The sequence below is a fragment of the Vulpes lagopus genome, chromosome 21, assembly GCF_018345385.1.
Source record: "Vulpes lagopus strain Blue_001 chromosome 21, ASM1834538v1, whole genome shotgun sequence".
NCBI lineage: Eukaryota > Metazoa > Chordata > Mammalia > Carnivora > Canidae > Vulpes > Vulpes lagopus.
In genome coordinates this window covers 23757683-23776701 of record NC_054844.1, presented here as the reverse complement: position 1 = coordinate 23776701, position 19019 = coordinate 23757683, and the positions used below count along the sequence as shown (strand labels likewise).

The window sequence follows — 19019 nt, the reverse complement described above, 5'->3', positions numbered from 1 at the left end:
ATTCAAACACATTCTATCTATCTATCTATCTAGGGAAAAAGTTGGAAGAATACACCCCAAAATGTTGACTACAGTTATCTTCAGCTTGTAAGTTAGTTGTTTTTAAATTTTTTTTTTTTTGGAGTGACTTGGCTTTTTCCTTCATCTGAGGAAAGAAGTGCATTAACTTCACTTTGTGTGTGTGTATGAGAAAGAGAGAGAGAGAGGGAGAGATGATTATTTTTTGTGTAATAAGAAAAAATTAAAACCCTAAATAGTAGATTGAGACTTAAACAATAACAACTAATAATAGTTACTTTAAAAATGACAAGTATTTGTGAACTGAAAACCTAAAATAGTGTTTAAAACCATCAGGGCAGTTAAAAATAAAGTCTAAACAGTCTGAGGACAAAGTATTATTTACTGTTTGACTTGGCTAGTTTTTCAGCTGCAACAGGTACGGTTTTATGACAACCCTTTCATAAACCAGAAATAGATGTTAAAGTGAATCATCAATTTAAAAATGTAATTATAGGATAATCCCACCTCTGATATTGATTATATTTAACAATCCCATTCAGAAGAGTAATATTATATTTCTTTTCTGTCAGTGATTTATTACTACAATGTTCAAAGAGATAGTATATAAAGGAATTATGCGATTAGGATTCTACATTAGTTTATTAGGAAAATGAAAAAAAAGAAGTATGTTTAGATGTGGCTTCCATTCCCTGACTTTTTCCTTTGAAGAATTACATTTGGTTAATCCTTGAGACAAGAGACTGAGGCTAATATTTATCAACATATATTAAATATTTATTAAATATTTATCAGGCATTATACTGGTATATTTAACATTTACACCAATTTTCTAAGGCATGTATTTACCATTTAAGAGACAGGCTCAAAAAATTTTCCTAGTTTCTCTGTAGTCACATAGCCAGTAATGTGATGGTACCAAAATTCATACTCAAGTCTTTCTGACCCCAAAGACTTTGCTCTATCCTATTAGACAAGAGTTCTAATGTTTTATGGTGGTGGATTGTATTACGTTTTAGAATTACTCAATCTGCCCTCTTCTATGAGATTATACATCCTGCCCCTTTGCACAAGGCTGTGTGACCAGTTTGGCCACTGGAATATAAACAGATGTGATGAACACTACATCCTTTAAGAGCCATCATGGTATTTTGTCAATTCACTTGCTTTTTTCCCTCTGTCCTATGAATGTCCCAAATAGGGAAGCTTCTTCAATATGGGTCCCAGAATGTAAAGACACATGGAGCAAAGTTGTGCAAAGACAGTAGCTACCAACATAAAGCTGACAAAATGTGAACAAGTGTGCATTCATTTTCTATTGCTACATTATAAATTACCACAAACTTAACAGCTTAAAATTACAAATTTATTTACTTCACAGTTCCCCCGTAGGTTAGATAGCTGGGCATGACCCTATCGGATCACCTGCTTAGGGACTCACGGGGCTGGTCTCAGAGCATCAGCTGCGGTTCTCATTTGGTATTCAGATTTTCTTCTGAGCTCACTGGTCATTGGCAGAATTTATTTTCTTGTAATTGTAGGACTAAAGACCCATGTTCTTGTTGGCTGCTGCCTAGGGGTTGCTCTCAGTTCTTGGGGGGCTATTCTCAGATCTTTTCAGTGTGGCTTTTCCATATTCAAGCCAGCATTGACACATTGAATCTCCTTCCTTGCAAATCTCTGACCAGCAGCTGGAGATAGCTGTCTGCTTTCAAAGGGTGCATGTGATTAGGTTAGGTTCACCCAGATAATCTCCCTATCTTAAAACCAGCTAATTAATAGATTTAATTACATTTACAAAATCCCTTTGCCATGTAACATAACATAATCACATGAGTAACACCAAGGGATAGAGACCATTCAGACCTTCTTAGAATTCTGTCTACCACAAAGAGATAATTGTATTGTAAGCCACAGAAATATGGGGAAATAGATTTTTTAAGGTAGCAAACTGACTAATGCAACTAGTTATCTGAACTCGTATGACTGTGCATATAAAAAGTAGCATAAATCATAAAGGACAGGCAGCTGAACAAATTTTCACAAAATGAACACATCTGTACAACCACCACTCAGATGAAACAAACAAAAACAAATAGACAAATATCAGAAAGTTATTAACAACACAGAAACCCCTTTCCAGTCATTTCCCAGACCCTAAATAACCACTGTCCTATCTTCTAACACCATAGGCTATTTCATCTGCTTTTGAAATATGAATGGAATCTGGCTTCTTCCTCCTAATACTAGATCTAGGGGACGCCTGGATGGCTCAGCGGTTGAGCGGTTGAGCTGCCTTTGGCTCAGGGCGTGGTCCCGGAGTCCCAGGATTGAGTCCCACATGGGGCTCCCTGCATGGAGCCTGCTTCTCCCTCTGCCTGCGTGTGTCTCTGCCTCTGTCTCTGTGTGTCTCTCATTAATAAATAAATTTTAAAAATCTTTAAAAAAAATACTAGATTTAGGAGTTTCATTCCTTTTGTTGCTTGTAGTCTTAGTTCCCTTCCTGTATAATAGTACATTACATGGATATTCCATAATTTGTTTTTCCATTCTTCTGTTGTTGATAGACATTTGGTTAGTCTCCAGTTTTTAGCTATTACATATAATTATCCTTAAACTTTTTTTTTTACAAAGCTTCTATCCTTACCTCTCCCTTTTTCTGTTCCCCTCCTCTCTTCTTCCTCCCTCCCTCTCTTCTTTCCTTCCTTCTCTCTCTCTTTCTCTCTCTCTCTCTCTCTCTCTCTCTCTCTCTCTCTCTCAATTTCTCTCTTTCAGATGCCTTCATATTTTATTTATAACCTAACCTCTCCCTAAAAAGAAGAGAATCCAGTTTGGATTTTGTCAACTTTTAAAATTAATCTTTAAGAAACTCTGAAAGATAGTTGGAAAACCACAATGAATGGATTTAGACCAAACGAGTAGAGAGCTAAAGGAGGGGCAAAAAACAAGATATGATTTCCTATCCTTGTTTTATCCTGGAGCAGAAATTGCTTAAGTGAGACCAAGATAATTTCAGCCATCAGTCTGAGCAGAGCCACACGGTGTAGTGGGAAACAGCATAGGCGTACCATATAAAGATCTGAATCTCTGTTCTTTTTCCTTTCTCTAGATGGAAAATTTGGCAATTCACTACCCCTCTGAGTTTTATTTCCTTCATCTGTCATGAGGGTAATGGGACTTTTCCCTTGAGATGTTTCAGTTCCTTCCCACACTTCTACCACTTATCCAAAATCCAATAGCACGTTTTGTCCTAGCTCTAACAACATTCTACCATCTGTTTTCTGTCCATCTCTGCCCTGCTTTTGCTCCCAGAAAACTGACCTCTGTTGACTGCATCCATTACCTGGCTCTGTTATTATTTTGCTTCCAACTGGGTTCAGCCAATGAGAGTCACTTGCAAAAGATTGGAAGGAAGGAGGAGAAAGAGGCTGGATTATGCTCCCTCCCGCCTTACTGCTGTTCTAGGGTGGCTGCTTTCCTATCAGACCACAATTCTAGCTATCACCTGACCCCAGTGACACCTATGTCCCTCTTGCATTTTATTTTTTTTTTAAGATTTTATTTATTTATTCTTGAGAGATAGAAGGAGAGACAGAGCCAGAGACATAGGCAGAGACAGAGCCAGAGACACAGGCAGAGGGAGAAGCAGGCTCCATGCACCGGGAGCCCGACGTGGGATTCGATCCCGGGTCTCCAGGATCGCGCCCTGGGCCAAAGGTAGGCGCCAAACCCCTGCGCCACCCAGGGATCCCCCTCTTGCATTTTAAACGTGAACCTGGGCAGCCCCGGTGGTGCAGTGGTTTAGCGCCGCCTGAAGCCCAGGGCGTGATCCTGGGGTCCTGGATCAAGTCCCTCATCTGGCTTCTTGTGGGGAGCCTGCTTCTCCCTCTGCCTGTGTCTCTGCCTCTCTCTCTCTCTCTCTGTGTGTGTGTCTCTATGAATGAATAAATAAAATCTTTTAAAAAAATAAATAAATAAAAAATAAACCTAGAGCTGATCATGATTTCCCATTCAGTGGTGCTCCACCATCTTTGCTTTCCTAATCCATCCATACTTCCATAAATAGTTCCTTTACTATTCTCTTTTCAGGCTTAAGTCCTTTGAATGGATCAACCTTTCTTGAAATGTCCCTGATAATAGAGAAAGAGCCCAATCAGATCGTTGAACATATGGGAGAATGGAAAAAACAGTATTAATAGTTGGAGGTCAAATAAAATGACAGATTTAATGAACTAGGGAGATGGGATGGAGCAATGAAGAGTCATAATGTCACATAAGCAATTTCTGTGGTCTCTTACATATGTGGCATTTAAACTCCATAGCACCCCATGAGTTAATACGATGACTATCTAATTTCAGAAATGAAGAGACTATGACTTAGGGTGGTTGAGTAATTTCCTGAGATCGGTCTTTATTAACTGGCAGAACTAAGACTTCGCCTCCCAAACCCATGCTCTTAACCAGAAGGGCAGACACTTACTTTCTATGGCAGAGACAAGAGCTGTAGTTCGCTGCTAGCCTTACATACTTTAAGGACTTAGTAACATGGCATAGTTGGCTATCTTGAAGAGACGGATATGGAATAGATATTTTAGAGGTATTAAATGAAGTTATCTGAGTTTTGATGAATTCAGAATTAAAAGGTTGCGATGAGGGCAGTGGCATTTCTTCTCTGTGTCACTTCTTCCTCTCCCAGCTTTTGGCAACAGACCCCAAAATAAATCCAACCTCCTTTGCATGCCCTTTGTGGTTCTCCCCATCATACTGCTTCCTTCCTGGAGTTCTCTCCCACCAGTCACACACTCACCTTGCTCCAATCAAACTGACATATTCTTCTTGGTTCACTTGTTTCTTCATGAAACTGCCTTCACTCCTTTTTTCTCCTTTGAAATCCTCTTGAGCCTTTTTTGTCCACTTAAAAGCCACTTCTCCAGACAAATTATGTTATCACACCAACCACAAGTCACCACCCCTCCCTCTTCTGAACATGAGCCGCTTTGTTTACACTACTTTCTCTGCATATTTCATATGCTGCTTGGAATTTTACTTGCCCATATTCCTCCCTTTTCTTTCCTACTTGACATTGGGAATTTAGATGATGGGGAATGTTAACATAAGTAAAACAGAACCCCTGCCCCTAAAGAGGAAAGAACACAAAGAACTCTAAATACCTTTGTGTATTTTGGCATTTTACTTTAGACAAATGATAAGTACTTGTGCATGTAAAAGTGTGAATGTTCACATAAATTGAGGAGAAGGATTCTTGAAAAAAATGACATTTGAGATGGATCTGGAAGTCTGGTTGGTCAGCTGTCATAATTTGGGAAGAGAATTTTATGAAGAGAAAGCAGCATGAGATGGCTTTAAGAATATTGTTTCCACGAACTAGGGGTGATGGAATGGGAGGAGGGCGGGGGGTGGGGGTGAATGGGTGATGGGCACTGAGGGGGGCACTTGACGGGATGAGCACTGGGTGTTATTCTGTATGTTGGTAAATTGAACACCAATAAAAAATAAATTTATTATTTAAAAAAAAGAATATTGTTTCCATTGTGCATCCCAATATCTCTGGTGATTAATGAAATTAATAATAGCAGCTATCGTTTATCAAATGCTTGAGACCTGCCAGACATTGTGTTAAGTGCTGTTTGTATGTTATCTCGTTTGATTAAGATCTTCCCCGTTTTACAGATGAGAAAGCCAAAGCTTAAACAGATTTGGTGACTTGTCCAAAGTGGCCCAGTAAGTCTCTGACAGAGCTGACTTCTAATGAGGGCATATGAGGCTACATTGCCTTTTTACTTACAACTTGACATAATGCACAATTCTTTATGCATTTATCGCTAACATTCCAGAGAAAATTCAAACCCTCAAAAAGCTATATGGAGCCAATATAATCCTCACATAATATTTATAAATTGATAAGTTTTAAGGAATCTAGTTATTTACAATGCATCTCTGAAAGCTCTTTTTAAAATGGCATTTCAAAATAACATTCCATTTATCTTCTATGGGGGCATTAAAGTTGTGGCTCTTTAATCTGAGGTATAAAATAAATTCCAAAATTTCTGAGTGATGATACAGTTCTTGAAATATTTTCTAAAAATAAAATATTGTCCCATAGCAATTATGTTAGTCACCATTTAAACTATTTAAATTCAAAACATTTAGTGAGTTTAAAAAATGCTGATATTTTTATCAGGAAATAAATGCAATAGTGCCTCTCAATCTACAATGAAGTTAAATTCTGAGATATGAAACTGCCATACATTATAATGTATGAGTGAAATTTGCCAAAAACAATGAGCTTCCATTTTCCAGATGCTCAGATGCTCAAGTAATGACATCAACACTGTAGAGTTTCCTGGGTGCAAGTTATAGACTAGTACACACTGAAAAGGAAATGTCAGTATATTTTTATTTTTTCTTAAATCATACGTTTTTTCCCCAGCTGTTATAAAAATGTTTCTGTTCCCTATGCGGAACAGTAATGAATTTTTATATTAACAAAATATGACTTGTGCATCAGGATGTTGACAATTACATGGCATATAGTCTTGAACTCCAGGATGAATTAAGAGGCAGTGACCATATTGCACTGTGTTGGCATATGCAAAAGAGCATTGAAGCAAGGTCAAATTGCTAGTAAAGTCTTTAAAAGAGTGAAAAAGAAGTTCTTCGGTGGGTAATTATTTTCCTGATAGGCAAAAGGATGGCGTGTGTTCTTCAGTTACAGTATTACCTACCAGAGTACTCTTTCTCAGGCCTCTGGAGAAATGCCTAGTATTGGTATAGAGAAACTGCTCTTGAGAACCATAGGAAAATGTTAACTTTAATAGAGACCTCAGTGTGCTAAAGATCTTAGAGGAAAAAAAAATCACATCTGAAAGACATAAAGTTTGGAATTGTCTGGGCTTTGGCTCAATTCAGAACTAACAGCCAGAAACAAAATGGCAATGGAAAATGAAGCCTTCACAATTTTATCAAATTGCTATTTTATGCATGCATCAACATATGGACTTTAGGCAATTAACAAACATTTTTCAGATCACATAGTCTTATAAGAAATGTAGAGGGCCAAACACATGTCCCAGAACGACCTCAATATCTTACAGCTACATTTGACAGAAATTAGACCATAAAGTGGGTAAAAGTTTGATTTGTTTCAACTACTGTTCATTCCCTAGAAAATACTGCCAACATCATTAACATCAGTAGCCGGTAAATATAGCATATCTTACTGGACAACACTCAGAGTGACAGAGTGACCAATGATCTTGGTATGTCTGAGATTGAGGAGCTTACCAGGACCAGGGAATTTCAGTGCCACTAAACCTACCACTAACCTGGAGCAGTCCCAGGCAAAATTGGATACTGGGCCACCCTATAGGAAGATCAGTGTTTCACTTTCTATTGCGTATGCTACACAGTGCAATATGGCGACTGCCTAAGAACAAACGGCTCTTTTATCTTTAAGCTAGAAACTCCTATTTTATTTTTTAAATTTCAGATTTATTGGAAAACTTAAAATTATTATTTCTTTTAGAAATAAAATAATGCAATAAAGATGTGCCTGGGTGGCTCAGTCAGTGACACATCAGACACTGGACTTTGGCTCAGGTCATGATCTCAGGGTTGTGAGATCAAGCCACACATCTGGCTGCACACTGGGCATGGAGTCTGCTTGAGATTCTCTCTCTCTCTGTCTCTCTCTCTCTTGCTCCCCTTCCCTCCCCGTCCCTCCTCCATCCCCCTCTAAAAAAAAGTGGAGGGATAAAATATCACCTTGTTCTATAAACTGAAGATGTTTTTTCATAGCTCATAAGGAGTGATTCAGCCATTTCACTACTTTAAAGAGTGTCAAAGCTTTTACTTTAAAAACAAGATGAATAAACCACCACTACCACCACCACCAACAAAAAACAACCAGAAAATAAAATGACTCCTGAAAGCTAATACTGTGCAGGAAAAGCTGTGGTGTGATAGTAGCGAGAGCTGGTGCATTGATGGTGCTAGTGGTGGTTCTGATGGGGGCTCTGACTGGGATATCTTGAAAAGAAGAGCTCAAAGAAGTTGCAAGTCAGGATGGTATATTTGGGATACAGCAGAGAGCTGCATGTGTGGATCACTGAAATGAAACGATGGCATGGGGTTGAGCCACTCTGCACCATTTCCTTATACTGGGGCCTCCTTGACAGAAGGACAAGCTGCAGTTGAAGCAGGAAGAGCAGGGAGATAGAACTCAACACCTAAAGATCATCCTCTTTTTGTACTTAAGAGCAGGGCTTCAGGCAATTCTGTTTATTGCATTAGAAGTTCTTAATAGCTGAGTGGTTTTTAAAATACATTTTAGAAGGAACATTGCAGGAGTTTGTGAATCATTCTAATTTAAAATGTAAGGTGTTCTATTTTCATTTCTTGCTTTTATATTGTGCTAACTGCACGTAAGTGGAAAATGATAAACTTGTGTCAAAGGAAATAAGCTGAATACAATGCGAAATGGCAAATGTGGTTTAGATTTTTTAAAACATATTTTATATAAAACAAGAAAGAAGAGGTAAATTAAATTTACTGAAGGTTATTAGTTTAAGTTATTTCCAAGTTGGAAAATAAATTTCTATTGTATTTTTTATTATTTTCCATTTCTCTAAACTAAATGTGTATTATTTTTAGAGTAGAAATAAATACTTATCAATAAACATTATTTTTTAAGGAAAATAAAACACTAATTACTTTTGTATATACTAGAGAAATTGATAAATGAATAAACATTTCATTGGGTACAAATAAAGAAGGTATGATTCACATCCTCAAAAAATGTAAAATATATCAGGAAAGGCAGACCAAACCTGAAAAAAAGAAAACCATAAACATTAGATTGTGATATAAAATCCATTGTTATTCAAGTTTATTCACTATAAAAGTAATTTAGTATTCTTTTTTGCTATATACTACTTATATTGAAAAAAATTTGATTATTATAATCTGCCTGCATTTTAAAATACAAAACATGTTCCAGAAAATGTCGCTCCCCCAAAGCTTTACATATAATTTCCCAAACACCATTTAGTCTAAAATAATAATCCAGTTTTCCCCCAAACACTTATGAATGCTCACCCCATCTTCAATCACTTCCATTCTCTCCATTGTTACTCACCTCACAAATAGGCATCTGTGTTGAAACTCTCTATTTTATGAAGTCAGTAGAAAACTAAGCCAAATGGAAAAAGAAAAAAGAACCAGAGCCTCTGCAGAGCTTTACAAATAATCTTTTTATTCTAATTGGATTTCTTTGATTCTCATCATTTGAGTCAGTTGTTTTCATCTTGGGCTGACATAGATCACCCAAAATGTGATACTTTTCTTTACTCATCTGTAAAACGGAAATAGAGCAGACTACTTTCTTAAAGGGACTATAGAATGAAGGTGATGCTATCCTACTTGCCAATGAGAAGTACCCTCCCTGAAATAAGCCTTTGTGGGAAAATTAGACATCAAGGCAGTTATAATGATTGGCCACTAAGACTTTTAAGGATAAGATAGTCTTTTTTTTTTTTTTTTATGCACACAAATAAATACAAACAAAAACGAAGAGACCCTCAATAGATCAACTGAAAATGTTTTTTTTTTCTTCTCTAAAAAAAAATCAAGCTTGTTATTGTTATTATGGCAACAGATTATCAATATGAAGACTAGAGTTTCTCTGGCCTGCCAGAAATGGAACGTTTTATTTATTATTATTTTTTATTCAAAAATTTTAAAAAAATAATGTCTTTATGTTTTTGTGTGGTAGGGAAAATAAATGCAGTAATAAGAACTGCATTGCAAAAGGATGTCTAGCAGGGGAGCACCAAGGATGTAAACTTGGCCCCCAGGGCACAGAGTGTGCCATCTATGACCTGTTGGTGCCTGGGTTGTGACCTCTTGGTTGGCCTGACTGGATTCTGAGTCCCTTCAGTTGGCCTTGTCCTCTTTCTGGGGGGAAATACTAGGCTGATGATAATGTATGAATGAAAATTCATTCCCTCACCAATCAACCAACACTTATTGAATTCATGCTATATACCCAGGACTATTCCAGCTCCTGATGCAGTGTTTGAACAAATGGACAAAATTACTGCCATCATGGACTCACATTCTTCTGGGAGAGACAGGCCACAACCAAACAGATAGACCCATACATAATGTCAGATAGTAATAGCTGCTATGAAAAAATATATATAAAGCATATTAAGATAGTAATAGGAATTTTTTTGAAAGAAGAGGGAATAATGAAAAATTTAAAAAAATCTTAACATTTTAATTGACCTGCAACTAGGTCTGATAGACATAGATTATGTGAATATACTGCATCAGTCATGTTTTTAAAAGTAAATATAGACTGAATAGTAGCCTCTATTTGCCAAGTACTGCAATCATTGCTGAGAAAAGTGAGCAATAACTCAGAGCAACAAGTTAAAATATTGCAGGTCCTTCATATGGCTAATGGAGGCCCTCAGTTTTTTTAGACCTTCAATTCACCTCTCTTGAGTAAATTCCCTAGTTTTCCAAATATGCTTGATTGCAAAAAGAAAAAAAAAAAGATACCTTTGGGATATCTTCATGTAGTTTCTCACAGAGAAAAGAAGGCTTAAAATTTTTACTCTCTGGCTTACAGTTTCAGATAGCAAGTTCTATTATAGAATTTATGATTTGGGGAGTTAGTAATGGAAGAAAATAGATTTGAAAAGACTTTGAACAGATTTGTGAATGGCAGAGCCAATCCTACCAACTAAGAAAAGCTTAAAGGTTTGGGATGTACAGCCTGCTAAGGAGCCTACAAAACAGAAGTACAGCCATGGGATAAAGAAAATCTGAAAAAGGCCCTACAGTTAGGGAGAACAACCAAGCCCTCCTTTCCCTGACAAATTGCACTGGCAGTAGATGACTGAGCTACTAAGAACACTGGACCACCCAGTATGACAATTTCTGTATTTTTATCAGATTGTATTTATTCTTTATTGTCTCATAAAGAGCCTGGCATTGACTTGGCAACTTTGCTGGACAACATGTAGGCATTATATTTTCATATTGCCATAAAGCAACTGCAATGATTATGGTAAACATACTTACTGTTTTTCTGATTGTCAACATTTGGCATGCATTATAATTGAACTGTTTACTTTCTTTGCCTGGAATGAAGATTATATTCTGCAAATGATTCTAAGGTGCGTCATAAATACTATATGGAGTAACATAGAAATGTATGTTTTAGGACACGTGGGTGTCTCAGTCAGTTAAGCCTCCAATTCTTGGTTTCAGCCCAGGTCATGATCTCAAAGTGGTAAGATCAAGCCCCACTTTGAGTTCTGTGCTCAGTGGAGTCTGCTTGAGATTTTCTCTCTCCCTCACCCTCTGCCCTCCCCGACTCGGGTGCACACACTCTCTCTCAAATAATTAATACATCTTTAAAAAAAAAAAAAGAAATGAAAAAAATAATTAAAAAAAATAAATCTGTGGGGACGCCTAGGTGGCTCAGGTGTTGAGCATCTGCCTTTGGCTCGGGGCATGATCCTAGTCCTGGGATCGAGTCCTACATGGGGCTTCCTGCAAAGAGCCTGCCTCTCCCTCTGCCTAGGTCTCTGCCTCTTTGTGTCTCTTATGAATAAATAAATAAAATATTTTTTTATAAAAAAAAGAAATTTGTGTTTTTACAGTACTCAGGGTTACCCAAAACAGGGTGCTCACACAGAACTCTTGGGAAATCTTAATTCTAGAACCTCGTACAGATACATTTCTGAGGGTTACAAACTGCTGTCTTCCTCCTCTAAAGATCTTGTGTGGGTTGTTTGGGTTTTTTGGGGAAGGAGTTTCTTTTAAGTACTTGTTAATCTTCAGACTACCAAGGTCATATCATCAATCTTGGGTTAATCTTGCACTCCTGAATTGACTGAATTATGTCAAATCCCCTTGAGGACCCTATCAAGGTGGACAGTTGACAAAGTAAGGCCTATAGCAGTTCTGATGAAATATTAGCAAAAAGCTATTTGGACATTAGCTTGTCAGGCTCAGGCTCTGGGCTCAGCTCTCTCTTTACCACCCTCAATCCTCCATATACTCCCATTAATACTCTTCACACTAGGGCATTTTCAGTTCTTTCCAATTCAGAGAATTGGCAAGGGGGGCATCATTAGCACAAGTTCTGGGTGGTGAAACACTGTGTTTCAGCCCATTTCTTCTAACAGTATGACCTGTATGAAGCAGGCAGCAATGGTCTGTTAGAAGATCCCATCAGTCAATTAACTAGTGGCAGAGCTCATGTGTACATACAGGATATTAGGATATGGTCCTCTCTGAAGGGTGACTTCTATTCACATTCTAAATCCTGGAAAATTGAAGTCAAATGTGAATAAGCTAGTAAAACTATTTTTTTTTTTGGATTTGGATACTTATTTTATTAAATTGCAGAGTTACCACATTTTTCCTTTCTTTTCTACAATAATTAATTTATTTTGAAATGTACAGACTGTGGAGATTGTGCAGATTATAATTTTTTCCATCTCAGAAATGTCCTGTGCTTGCTTACAGGTTTACAGCATTGATCTGCCTCTTTCAAGTTCTTTTTGTTTTCCTTAACTTTCAGCCAAACCTGTTTATGGGCTCATTCGCCTTTCTTATTTGTTCACATTCCAGAATCCAGACCAAGTCTCAGCTATTTTTTTTTTAGCTGCCATTTAGTTCTTAGAAGAGCAAGGTTTTACTTTGACTTTTAAAATACTTGTCTGCCTTCAATAGTTTATCAGTTTGTATTATTTTGGTCAGGTCATCTTGACACACTATGTCATTTCTTGTTTTCCTACATCCTTGCCCATGATTCTGTTTGATTAGATGTAAGTGACAGAGTCATTGTGGCCTTACATTTTTAACAAAAAATTGTTCTCATTTACATGCATGTGTGTGTGTGCATGCAAATTTGTGGTGAAGGCTAGGGGTGAAGAAGAGAGCAGTTAGAAAAGTTTCTTCCTGGACAGTGCACTGGTATAAAGCAGCTTCTCTGAATCAAGGAAGAATTTGAAATACACTATCAATACCTTTGTCCTTCCACCCTTTAGGGACTCTTGAATCAAATCACATCAAGATTTCCCAGAAAATAGAGATTCCCGAGAAATTGCTATACAGACCAGCTTGGATTTCCTCTGTGTGGCAAATAAAAGCAGAGATTTCTGAAAACAGAAATTTGCTTTGATAAAGCCCCAAAACTCTCCAGGCTGATTTATTTTTTCTTTTGGTCAGGTTGGTAAAGATGGTTAATCTTTACATGGAAGCATGTTCCATTTGGGGAAGAGAAATGTAATGGATAAAGAGATGGATTATATAAGTGTTCAAATGTTATTGGTTGAAAATGTATGGAAGTAAGCAGGTCAAGATCTTTCTTTTCATGGAGAGCACATTGAAGGTAAATGATTTGTACATAGTAAGCACTTGGAAAACGTTTAATTTTAAAAATCATTCAATTTAAAAATTTAAAAATGTTTATTGCTTATCAAAAAAGCTTTTGGTGGAAATTCAAAAGTAAATAAGCTAAAATATTTTGAAGTAGCTTCCAGAGATCCATAAGCAACAATCAGGTACAGAGATGGACTAACCAACCAAGGCTTACTGAGCCCCAAGAAAGAACTGGAATGAGGAATGCAGAATGGTCCTGCTTAGCATGCTCTTCTGGGCACTTCCTGGCCAGTGCACTGGCATCTCCAATGTTCCACCCTTACTTCGTTCTATGACCCCAAGCTTTGAAGGGTCACCATGAAAGGTGATCTCAGTCAGTGTCATGGTCACTGACCTGGCATGATGTCTCCCACCTCTGCCTAGGCCCCTGAACTGAGGAAACTTTTACAGTCTCTGATCCCAGTAACTCAGTGTGTGTCCCAGTCCTGGTCGGGCTCTGCCTGCAGGCTGTTATCCTTGCTGACTTATACCTAACAGGAAGCATGAAATTAGGCAGAAGCTATTTGACTTCCATCTGCTGCACATTCCTCACCCCCCTCCTTTGTACTCATGGAAGCATTTTCCCTTAAAGTTCAGTCTGGCGTAGTACCAATACCAGTCAAACCAGGACAGAGGGAAGCATTTGTTCTCTCCTACTCCTCCCACTTCAACCTAAGCAGATAAGGTCTGGAATTAGTCTTGTAGATATAGACAAGAGATCCAGAAATCTGGGAATGATCTCTGCCCTACTTGTGCCATACTGGCCTACCTGTGCCATACTGGTCCATTCTGTACAACTGTGTTTATGCCTTGGACTTTTGTTGAACACATAAGTGTGCTGAAGTCCTTCCTTCTACTTCAGCTCAGTTGGCTAGCTGGGCCTTGTCACCCTGCTCATTTTTGCTCAGCCTTGTTGCATTGTTTAAGTCTTCAAGGAGACTAATCACTTGGTCCCACAACGCTGCTTTTCACCTGACTTTATGGGTCCCTACTCCCTGAAATCTGGATTCTCATTGCTTCGGTGTTCCTTTGGGTATCTGTCTAGGCTGAACTAGAACTTGATATGACCACACCACTTTTGACTACATATTTAGGCTATTGGCTACTTTCTGGGAGGCTGTGTCAGTTTTTACAGCCAAAGTACTTATTTCCTCTTATTGTATACTGGCATTTGCCACTGAGGTCCCAGTACACGTTCATGCATCTGTGTGCCAGATTGGAGCACACACCCTTCTCTTCTGCTTGTTAGTGCTGTTACCTGACACACTGTCCAGACCTCATGCTGCTGCTAGCTGGCTGAAGTACATGCCAGGCCTCGCCTGCTTGGCTGGTACTCTCCCGTAGCTAGTTAAGTCTTGGCAGGACAGAAGGTCCTTTCAGGCCATTATTGTTCTGAGTGCTTATTTTACTTACCAGCCAACATCCTGGTGTACTCTATCATCTTCACATGATTAGATGAATCTGCCCACGGTACATCAAGAATATCGATGTTCAATAAATAATTGTTGCCACTGATTTGATTCGATTTGCCAAAGTATAGAGTACTTTACTGTAAGTTGCACACTCTCTAAGAAACTCAATGAAAATGATCTGAACAAAGCAGATAAATTGGGTGAGAGTTGATAGCTTTAAAATGGAATTATTTATAAAAAATATCAACAAAGTGCTTGAAGTTTTCTGGTGAATTTCTTAACTGCTGACAGAGAGATGGAGGCACAGAAAAACAGTGCCAAAATTATTCCTAATTGAAAATTATGCAGACATAAAGACAAAGTATACTTAAATCAATAGGATTTGATATTCGAAATTCTAATCAGTCACAGCTAGTCAATAGGAGCTAGATTAAGGAGAGCTGCTTTACAGACTAATCTGTGTGTCACAGATGAAAGTTTTTATCTGTTCTTTAAACCTTCAGCTCCATATCCTCTCTTAATGCTGGGATAAAAGTAAGCCACTGTCAATCTTATCCTTCATTTCTTTTTCTACCCTCACAGTATGTCTACATTGACTCCTCAGCCTTTTCCTGTGTAAGGCAAAGCAGTAAAATGGGAAATGAACATGGGTTTGTGTCCTAAAAGGATATATTTGTCACTTATTACTGGTGTGGCATATAACTAGATAAGTTACTTATCTAGGCATAAGTAGATAAATTATGTAAAGGCATCTGTAAAATGAGGATTATCATCTATCTCCAGGTGCTTGTAATGACCAAATGATAAAATGTTTTAAAGTACCTCACAGAGTATCCAGGTAAACACATAGCCATTTTGTATTCCTTCTTTCTCCCCTTTTTATATTTTCTTACAAAGGAAGGGGAACCCATCACCAAGGCTGTTAGTCACAGCCTCCTGTGCTGACCCATTGCCTCAGCTCTCCCACAACTGGTTTCCTCACACATCTGCCCATTCTTTAGCATGTGCAGTATCTCCTCCTTCCCAGGTACCTTCGATAGGCACAAATACATCCTATTTTGGAGAATAATTTTTACCTATTGCTTTTTTAGTTTCTAATGATCTCTTTCTTTTCAAAGTCAATATACTAAAATGAGTGGTTTCACTATCAATTATCTCACCACATGTCATCTTCTTAATTCTCAATTGCAGAGACTTTAGAGTCCCTTTAGAAGGAAATTTCCAGCGTCTGGAATGCTGTCCTTCTAGCTTGGTGGGATTACTAGTAATTTTGAAGTATGTATTATGCTTTTCAGATGATAGGAGTGTTTTCACATGTATAAAAAGTTTAGTATGTTTAGAACTATTTCATTGAAAAAGCTGCCTGATGTTAAAAAAAAAAAAAAAAAGAAGAAGAAGAAGAAGACACAAAGAATCCAGGTCACAGATTTTGAAAGTTATATAAACTTGTATTTTCATCAGCATTAAAAAACTATTTTTGAAGCAAGATGTAATCTCTATATTGCCCAATATAGCAATAGTTCGATTTGCCAAAGTATTTGCCAAAGTCTTCCTATAGGAAGGGAACTTTAGATACAGATGATACAAAGATAGGTAGGTAAGAAGATAGCTAGTTGGCTAGCTAGCTAGAGTATTGAATTGTGTTAGTTTCCCTTTAAGAAAAATTTATTATTTTGATCGGTTTGACATGGACGGAAACCCTTCCAGAAACATCATACATTACACAGTGGGTAAAGTACAGCACTTTTACCTAATTGCTCCTTTAGGGGCTAACGACCCCTTTTGCTACTTTGTTCAAATCACTTGATGCAATCAGCATGGAAAAAGGCATTCTCAGTCTCATATACCGCCTTGTAAATTTAGTTCAAAATTAAATGCAGTTTCAAGGTGTCTTTTTTTTATTTCTAATCAATCTAGTATATTGTAAGCACTGCTTTAAGTTACACATTTGCTAAAATTTGTGAAGGTGACTTTGGTGAATGGATTTTTGTCCTTAAATAGATTCAGCTTGCTGTATATGCAAAATGATTTGAGCAGAATCAACCATGGAAATTCACTGAATATGTCCTTTGCTCTCATAATATTGAAAATCACAGCATAACCTGAAGGACCTCATTTAGTTAAGAAATCAGTGCAGGATTTATAAAGGCACCATGTAGAAACCTTATCAGGGGTCCATGCCTAGCATGCTTCTCTCTTATAATTATTTGTATGGGTCAATTTGTGGATTGGATTTTATTTATTTTTGAATACAAACCTGATTTATTGGCCATTTAAAAATGTGTAAGCTTCATTTTGCTTAAAAAATAACTTTCGGTAGGGAGACGAACAATATAATTTAAAACTACTTATCTGTTTATAGAATCTGAGACTACAGAGTTGGAAGGGACCTAAAAATAATATATTTCAGTGCCCTTAATAGACAAGTCAAGAGAGGCCCTGAAGAGATCAAGTGACTAGCCAAGGTCCATTTCTCCCTGCAAATTGGTGTCCAAACTAGAATAAGCACCTAGGTTTTTTTTGTTTGTTTGTTTTGTTTTTTGTTTTTTTGTTTTTATTTATTCATGAGAGACAGACAGAGAGAGTGGCAGAGACACAGGCAGAAGGAGAAGCAGGCTCCATGCAGGGAGCCCAACGTGGGACTCCATCCCGGGTCTCCAGGACCACACCCCCGGCTGAAGGTGGTGCTAAACTGCTGAGCCACCGGGGCTGCCTAGCACCTTGTTTATGAGTGATTTAAGATTTGACTCCATGGGGAAAAAAGAGGGCACATACACACTTATGAAAGGATTTTTTTAAAGAAGACTTATTTATTTGTTTGAGGGAGAGAGAGCATGAGCACAAGTTGGGGGAGGGGCAGAGGGAGAGGAAGAGAGAGAATCTTAAGCAGACTCCCCGCTGAGCACAGAGTTCCATCCCAGGACCCTGAGATCATGACCTGAGCCGAATCAAGTTGGGTGTTCGACCAACTGAGCCAGCCAGGTGCACCACTTATGAAAGGATTTTAAAGAATGAAAAACTTATGTCATCATAAGTTATGTCATCATAAGTCATGTCATCATAAGTCATGTCATCAAAACTTATGTCATCAGAAGATAACATATTTAACTTGGAAAATCATTGCTCTACTTAGTTGCTTTTCTATATATCAGAGTATCGCTTTCCAACTATATTCATTACATTTATTTTAATGAAAATAGGTAATTCAACAATTTTTTTCACTTGGGGTTTCACAAATTGAGGAGTTCAGTAGTTCCATTAAACAGAAGAAATTTCATAAGTAAGTGTGTTGTATGAAAATTATAATGGGAGGGCTCCTGGGTGGCTCAGGTGGTTAAGCATTCGACTGGATTTTGGTTCAGGTCTTGATCTCAGGGTTGTGAGATGGAGCTCATGCTCAACAGGAAGTCTGCTTAAGATTCTCCCTCTCTGGAACACCTGGGTGGCTCAGTGGTTGAGCGTCTGCCTTTGGCTCAGGGCATGATTCCGGAGCCCTGGGATCGAGTCTCACAACGGGCTTCCTGTGTGGAGCCTGCTTCTCCCTCTGCTTATATCTTTGCCTCTCTCTCTCTCTCTGTCTCTCATGAATAAATAAATAAATAATTTTTTTTAAAAAAAAGATTCTTTCTCTCCTTCTCCCTCTGCTCCTCACCCTTACCCTGTCAAATAAATAAATAAATCTTAAAAAAAAAAAAAAGAAAATTATAATGGGAAAGTTTATCTACATACTCTAATCATTTGCAAGTGTTATCCATTTATATATAAATACAGTCAGTGCTAAGGTAGATTTTTAGTTTTATGATTACAAACAAAACTTATCTATTAATTACAAGAGATTATCTTCTATACTTGGTGGTTGTTTATAACTGAAAATAATGAAAGTGGTAGAATTGAAGATAGACTAATTTTAGATTCTAACTTTCCACTCACATCAGTCTGTACTATAGTATACAATGTTTTATGATATATAAGCTCTGAAAATTTGCTTTGTGTGGTATTTCTCTGAAATATGATAGGCTGCATATTTCCAGCCTACTTTTTCTTCCTATAATAAGTAAGGAAAGTATGAAAAACACCTTTGGGTTAATATATATAGTTGACAGACATAACTACTCTCGACCCAGC

The 19019-nt window shown here is 37.6% G+C and overlaps 1 protein-coding gene across 12 annotated transcripts in view; it reads left to right on the top strand.

The window, feature by feature from the left end:
• LMNTD1 (lamin tail domain containing 1) overlaps positions 1–19019 on the top strand; it is a 443243-nt gene that overhangs the window by 277534 nt on the left and 146690 nt on the right. For 6 of the 12 annotated variants that reach the window (XM_041736415.1, XM_041736417.1, XM_041736414.1 and 3 more), the window contains one exon: positions 34–87. The exons of 5 other annotated variants lie outside the window; for them this stretch is intronic. In XM_041736415.1, coding sequence (XP_041592349.1) covers positions 34–87 — 54 coding nt within the window. Of the gene's footprint in view, positions 1–33; positions 88–5717; positions 5761–19019 lie in introns of those variants that run through there. One more of the 12 variants, XM_041736425.1, reaches the window with a different exon arrangement.